Source organism: Notothenia coriiceps, unplaced genomic scaffold, assembly GCF_000735185.1.
Source record: "Notothenia coriiceps isolate Sejong01 unplaced genomic scaffold, NC01 NC01_scaffold00007892, whole genome shotgun sequence".
NCBI classification, from domain to species: Eukaryota; Metazoa; Chordata; class Actinopteri; order Perciformes; family Nototheniidae; genus Notothenia; species Notothenia coriiceps.
Window position 1 is genome coordinate 13,507 of NW_011340593.1, and position 7,681 is coordinate 21,187.

At 42.9% G+C, this 7,681-nt stretch overlaps 1 protein-coding gene across 1 annotated transcript; it reads left to right on the forward strand.

Annotated features, from left to right (window-relative positions):
- Nucleotides 1-5,173: 5,173 nt before the first annotated feature.
- LOC104944317 (m7GpppN-mRNA hydrolase-like) lies at nt 5,174-5,956 on the forward strand. Its single transcript, XM_010769835.1, is given in 3 exon segments — nt 5,174-5,556; nt 5,558-5,870; nt 5,873-5,956. Coding segments are annotated over 3 exon segments (693 nt in total). The 5' UTR covers nt 5,174-5,260.
- The last annotated feature ends 1,725 nt before the right edge of the window (nt 5,957-7,681 follow it).

Below are 7,681 nucleotides of genomic sequence, written 5' to 3' on the forward strand. Positions count from 1 at the left end.
TGTTGTTGTTGTCGTCGTCTCCGGGGGCAGCGCTCGGGCTGGCCAGGCCGCCAACCACCTCCAGCAGCAGGAGGAAGAAGAAGCCCCCGAGCCTCCACAGCACCGAGTGCGGCCCCCCTCGGGACTCCGGCGGGCTGCCAGAGCCGTGAATCCCCCCCAGCATAGCAGCGGTCGTCCGGCTCGCAGTAGTTCTCGGCTTATCTGCTTTTCATCCGTATCTGAAGTTAATCCCGAGCCGCAGCATTACTGGATCCCTGACGCCTCGGCGCCACTTTCAGCTCGCTCTGTTTCCACTCGCCTTTTTGTCCTCTCCTGCTAGCTGAGATAGGCTAAATTAGCTGAGACAGGCTAAGTTAGCCGAGACAGGCTAACTTTGGTCGGGTTGTGCTAACAGTCCGCGGCCAGAATGTCGGTGTATGTTTGAATGTTAAGGTTTACGACGTTTTCCCAGAACATAAATACACACCCGAAGTCGCCACATTGAGGCGCTTTGATTTTCGCAGAAAACTTAAGAAGGAAAAAGTTTCTCAAATTAGCTAACACTCCCAGCTCCCTCCATGGTCTTTCCTCCCGTTGCTTTTTCCTTCACTCGGGGCAGGGGGGGGGACTCTGCTCTGGCTAGAGAAGTGGAATGCTGCCTTCAGGGGCTGTCGGACATATTTCTACAAACTAACAAACCAAACAAAGTTACATTGGTTACATTAAGTAGCCTAGTCAACGAATTGAAACAGTGGAATTGTTTCCTAACATGTTTGTTTCGATTGTTACCTTTTACTTAGTTGTCACTTGTGGATTTGCATCAGCAAGAGTGCCTTATCCCATTCAATCGTTTAGGATAAATACACTCTATGCATTACATTCATTAAATGGGATTCCAGTTCCAATATACATATTTAATGTCTTGACTATATCTCTAATGTGAAGTCAGAAAGTTTAAAACTACGACATTTTGAGGTTTTTTGAAGGAACCAACACTAGTCCAACATCAGCTTCAGAGGGAGATGCAGTTAAACGCATCATTCTGCATGCTTTGGGTTTGTGTCGGTCCATGGGTCAGGGCAGGGGTCTTCAATCGTCTTGGCCCTTCAGTGCAGTGAACGCTGGGAGGTCGGGGGGCCTCTGGACCGCCCTTATATGTTCATGGGTGTAAAATTGCCTTTTTGACAAGTAAACAAAAACTTTTAACCCCAAATGTTGTTCCATGTAGCCACAAAGCAAATAAAACTAAAATACACACCATGCAAGCTGGACCGTTGAAAAGCTTAATAGTCTGGAGAATACACAAACAACATTGAAATTTAGACTGCACCACAATGAGTAATATTAGTTTTGCAGTAGTTCTGGCATATACAGTTCTATTTAACTTCGGTATAAAGGACAGATCGTTTAAAAAACACAAGTATTGTAACCAGAAGCCTCAAAATCACCATCAGTGCTCTATTGAACTCAACTAGGGGATTTACATTATTCTTACGCAAGAGGTTCTATATGTTTTTCTTGTGTGTCATTTCCCTTATGCAATATAAACACTTCTTCTGCTCAACTTGTTTTGTAATTGTAGCTACTGTGCAATAATCACTTTTATGTAAAAACATTTCTTCTCCATATTTAAAAAGTAAGCTCACTCTTTATTATTGCTTGCATTTTGTACCTGCTATGCCACTTCTGCTGTAACACTGTAAATTGTAAAGGAATTCTGATTGTGATTCACCGAGCTGTTCATGAATGGTCCCCGTCAGATCGTCTGGTGATGGTAAAAGCTATGTATTTGTCACTGTGGGCGAGTTGTTATCAGTGGCTCTGTTCTGATCAAGATGGTGAAGTATTTTTCACATATCTGCCCACCGTGTGTTTCTTCCATGATCCACGCTTCACCAGTTACAGATGGAGTTGATCTTTGGCCAGTCCGTGTTTATTACTGTGTACCATGTTTGACGTCAATCTTAGGGAGCTCTACCTGTGAGCCTGCTGCAACCTCTGAAAGTAATAATATTAATAATACAAAAAAGAATAAAATATTTTATTCATATAGCATTTTCAAAACATATGTACAAAGTGGTACAGACATGAATCTAAAAGTAAGGTCAATGCAGCAATAAGTAGAAATCAGTGGAGAAGAAAAAGAGTTCAATGGGAAAAAGAGAATTTGAGAGTTAAGTGTAACAGCACTTGCTTCCCCCTTTTTGATAAACTGTTGTTATTTTTCTAATCATTACAATTATGAGAGTTAGGAAGTGGTTGATGATGTCAGTCACCGCAGGGAGAGAAAACAGCAACACTGTCCTAAAGCCCTTGAGTTTCTAAAGGTTTCTGTAATGCTCCTGCAGAGTCTCACAGCCTGACAGTGTGTGACTCTTCCTCGGCTCCAGGCTGGGAGTTGTTCCAAAGCGCACTAAACCTGCTGAGTCAGCTTTCAGCTGGGATTCTCTGAGCTCCAAGTGTAAAACGTGTGCAGCAGGGTCCTTGATTAAGAATGGTGTATTGACATTTTTATTAAATTGTTTATTCACTTTCTTTATTGTACCTTTATTGTATTGTACCTGTATTGTACCTTTATTGTATTGCTGAACAATTTGATTCTGTTCTATTATTTTATTAATACAGTTTTATTCCAAGCTATTTTCACCTATATTACTGTTATTGTAGCTTGTAAATCCTTTTTTCTTTTATATTTCATCATTTCTATTGTAAGCATGTATTGATCTCAAATACTTGATGAATGTCTATTCAGGCAAGCTTTTGATTTATGTATTTTCTGCATTATTTACTATATTGTATTTAAGTTGTTGTTGTATATTGTATTCAATTATATTATTAATAATTATTATTATTATTGTATAATATTTAATCAATTTGACTACATTTTCATTGTCTAGTGTGCACTTGACTCAAATAGTTGAAACATTTTTTCTGTTGTTTTCTTGGGGCTCGTCAGTCACCAGCTCTGAGCCGCGCTCACCTGTTTCAAAGGTGCTGTACAAATAAAGTTTCATTGATTGATTGTAAGACCATGTGTACATTCTGAGATGTATCCACAATGCAAAAAGAAACCATAAAAGACATTTAAACATTTTTATTATTAAAATATTCACCTACAAAATGACCTATAAACACTATTTACAGAATAGCGTGCAGTGATGCCTGCGACGACACAGAGGGACATTTTGACAGGAAACACTGTGTGCCACTGTCGGAGGAAGAGATGATTTTGTGAAGCGTGGAGAAATCAAACATTTCCCAACATATTTATGAAGAGATCTGGGGCTGGCCTGAGGAACACATTGGGAATCGGAACACTCTACAGTTCTTTCCCTGAGGGGCAAAACCTGCTCTATCACAAATAATAAAAAACCTCTCCTGATGTGTCAGCACGGACATGAGGTATATAAGGTCTCAGGTGCAGTACAGCCGACTGCTTACCGTTAATATTTGCATTTGTGTGTTCGTACAAAAAATCTGTCATCAAACGTCACAAATGACAAATGATTTGTTTTCCAAATTACCCTTGATTGACTGAAGCCCTCTCATGAAGGCGGGGCTACAAACACAGCTCTTCGGAATGGAAAAACACAACTTTACTTTGAGATCCTTGAAGCTTTTCAAAATGTTACAGTAGGTCCTGAGTGGGTTTCTCAGCTCAAATAATGACCATAATCAGCTCCTTCAAGTACAATATAAACACCAACATTGATTTTTGTTCATATGACAGTGATGACAGTCCTTCCATCAGTTTCCAAGTGCTCTGGAATACAAATAAAAAGATAAATATTGATGATCTCCTACTATGTGACTGCAGGGAAAAATTTTCCACAACAAACATCAATATGTACAAAGTGATAAAGAAAACAAACCTTTATTGTTGTCCGCTTGTTCTTCTGCCTGGTAAGAAAGTTAACATCAGCGTGTGAAAAAAACATCTTTAACTAAGGCTGCACAATATTCCGAAAATGATAATGACGTTGAATATCAAAATAACAATATTTCATTTGTTGTATGTTTGTACAATGACATTAAAGTATCTTTATCTTATCTCTATTTTTATGACTTGCGATAAACATATATTGAAGTGTACTCACTGTTAAAAAAATGTAAAGCGGCGTTTTCTATTGAAACTTTTCTATTCTGGCACTTGTTGACATCACAATGAAACCTGAGGCCTGTACGACGAAGCCGGTTCAACATAACCTGGATATGTTTGAGTTACCCGGTTTACCTAATCCAAAACAAATGCGCTCTCGCTAAACGGTCCTACAGTACGACGCTGGTTATCAACTCGTTAACCCAAGCCAGCTTGGCCTTATCTAGTTCTATTTCGTCCTACTGACCGCCAGAGGCGGTGCTTTAGCACTGTATATATCCATCACACGCATGCGCAGTTCGAGTACCTAATAACAACAAAATCACCTCTGACCCACGTGACAACGGCTACATAGGCCGGCGTCATTAGCAGATCGATTCCTTTTCATCTTCTCGCTGTGCGAGAGTACCGCGGCTACATTCTTGTAGCCTACAGCGTTCAGGTTTGAACGTTTGATCTGAGGGATTTCTCTGCAAGCAGCTGGCCGCGTGCATTTTCGGACTGACAGTCGGAGCTACGGGTTGTTAACACGTCCTCCAGGAGCTGTGGCCAGCTGTGCAGAGCCTCGACGGACAGGTTTGTGTCAACTTGTTGCTGGTGGTGGCTGTGTCCCTGCACCCTCTCCCAGCTAAGTTGTCCTGATTGCTGTCTTATTTATTGTTTGGCTTAGACTTTCTGGTGACGAGAGTGTTCCCGCTTCCTCTCCCATAAAGTTGCCCTTATTATGCTCTTTTGAAAGTTCTGCTTGTGGCTATCATTAGCATTTGAGTCCCAGCTTTAGCTGCGTCTCTCGTTCAATTTAGTATGGAAAGCCCAGGGTGCCATATTTTGCCCGTTTTTTGTTTAGATGCAGAGAGTAAGGTAAGTACTGGCCATAGTTACTACTGTAACTACGGTCCTAGGCCATGTAAGCACTGGTTCTATGCGGGCTGTTCTATTCCATAGAAGCTAATTATCTGGTCTTAACATTTGTGTTTTGACTTAGTCGCTTGATTGTTAGCAGCAGCCGCTTGGCGCAGCAGAATCCCTCCAGTTCTCGGTGGAGGAGCAAGAACACTTATTTTTTAAATGTCTAGGTGATTTGGTCTGATCTAATGTTGGTCTGGGGCTCACCTGAGGTGCACGTGCAGATGGAGCTGCTGTTCTTAAGGCTGTAGCGCCTGTTTGCGCTGAGATATCGCAATGCTTTCCTCCAACATGGAAACAAAAAGAGTGGAGATCCCGACCGGAATGCTGGAGGACCTCTGTAGCCGCTTCATCCTGCACATCCCCAGCGAGGAGAGGAACAACGCTATCTGGGTGTGTTTCCAGATAGAGCTCGCCCACTGGTTCTATCTGGACTTCTGCACGCAGAACACTCCCGGAGCTCCTCACTGTGGGATCAGAGACTTCGCCAAAGCAGTGTTCCATCACTGTCCGTTCCTGCTTCCTAATGGAGAAGACGTCCAGAAGATCCTGGAGCAGTAGAAGGAGTACAAGAGTGCCTACTTTTGGAGCCATCATTCTGGATGAATCTCTAGAAAATGCTCTGCTGGTTCAGGGATACCTCGCTAAGTCCGGCTGAGGCTTTCCAAAGGGGAAAGTTAATGAGGATGAAGCTCCTCACGACTGTGCCGTGCGAGAAGTGCTGGAGGAGACTGGCTTCGACATAAAGAATCGTATTTCCAAAGACGTGTTCCTCGAGCAGAAGATCACAGGCCAGGTGGTTCGGCTATACATCATCCCCGGGGTGTCGTAGGACACAAAGTTCCACCCACGGACGAGGAAGGAGATCAGGAACATCGAGGGTTTCTTTTATTGACAAAGCTGCCATGTCAAAGGAACGACAAAGTCTAACTCGGACTCGCCAACAGATTCTTCATGCATTCCCTTCATTAGGCGCTGAGAGAATGGCATCAAAAAGCTCTGAGGGTGAACACAAGTACCGATGAAGACGGAGCAGAAACAGGGCAGGAGCGACCCACAGAACATTGAAGAGGACCGGAAGCTTCTCATCAGGCAGGCATATGCGGATCATGAAGATGAGGAAGGTCCTGGAAGCAACCAGCAGCTTCTGCTGAAGTCCTGAATCAGCTTGTCGTCTCGATTCAAACCCAGATCCAGTCATCAAGAATGCATCGACATCTGATCGAAAAGGGAGTACCTGGAGAGGAGTGGACGAGAGAAGGACACGTACAGCTACTGACCTGAACGCCCCCCCCCCCTTCCCGGCTCTCCTCAATTTTATTTGTCATCTTCTGTTATGTCTGAGTACATAACAGTTGAGGATCCCTCTGACCGGCAGCCATGTTGTAGAAGTGTGTTGCGGCAACAAACATCCAGACCCAGAGGGGGGAGGAGTTTTGAGGCTTTTTCCTGGAAGCCCTCTGTTGAGGGCGGGAAACCCGATCTACATTCTCGGGCCTGACCCTGTCCATGCGTAGGACTCAGACACACACACTTCCTTCTTGCATATTGAAATAACAACACCGACTCTAGAGAAAAAACAAAAAAAACCTGCTCCCTCTTTACATAAGCGCAAATATAATGAATTAGCCAATCAGAGTGAGAGGCCGCATCAAAGGTTTCTGCATGCTCGCCTACCTTGCACCCCAGTGACCACGAAAAAGATTAAAAAGTAAAAATAAAAGTCGAGTCACTGGGCAGTTTCCCGTACGACGACGCTGAAGTCGGTCCTGTAATTTAAAGTGGTGCAACTGAACGGAAGGAGGAGTGGGTGAGTGCGGCACCATGACGTTCTTCACCTGCTGAAGTTGTTTGTTGGTTGGAGGTCGGTCGGTTCATGCAGGAGGCCTGTTCTCATTACTGACGGTGGACATTTGTATAGTGAGGTTCATTTTTCTAAATATGGATGCATACAAATATGGAGGTGACACTTTTTTACTTAACTTAAATTTTGTTAACAATGAAAAACAAAAACAAATATAAAAAAAATATAAAATGATATTTAAAAAAAAATATAACCCTTTAACATATACTGTTAAGCTTGATTATTTTAACTCAGCCGTGAGGGCAGTGCTCTCGCTCCGCTCCCGGTCAACATATGGTTTGATTTGCAGTGAGCCTTATTGTGTATTTTACGGCCCTAGTACTAGACTCCTAGCACTAACGATGCGTAGATGCAGAGAACAATCTTCCCGGTTGTGCTGTGTGCTCTGCAATGTGTGGCTGCTATTAAAGAGGATTTCATCCTACCCAATATTATATTATCTAGTGTGCAAGCCGTTTGGCGGACACTTTTAAGCACGGGCACAGTTACCGTTACTTTCTGTAACTACGGATCTAAGCCGTGTAAGTACTGGCCACAGTCTTACTACTGTAACTACGGTCTAACCGTGTAAGTTACTGGTCATAGTTACTTACTGTAATATGGTTCTTGCCCATGAAGCATTGGCCATAAGGTTACTGCTGTAACTACGGCTCTGTGCTGTTTCTCTTTTTTAGAAGGCTGTTATCTTGGTCTTAGAACATTTGTGTTATTTGACTTGGATCTGCTTGATTGTTAGCAGCAGCCGCTTGGCTAACATCTTTGCATGTTTTGTTAAAGCTTCTTTATTTAAACTTCAGCTGGGTGAAGGCAGAAGCGGCCGCTTTGGCTATAAC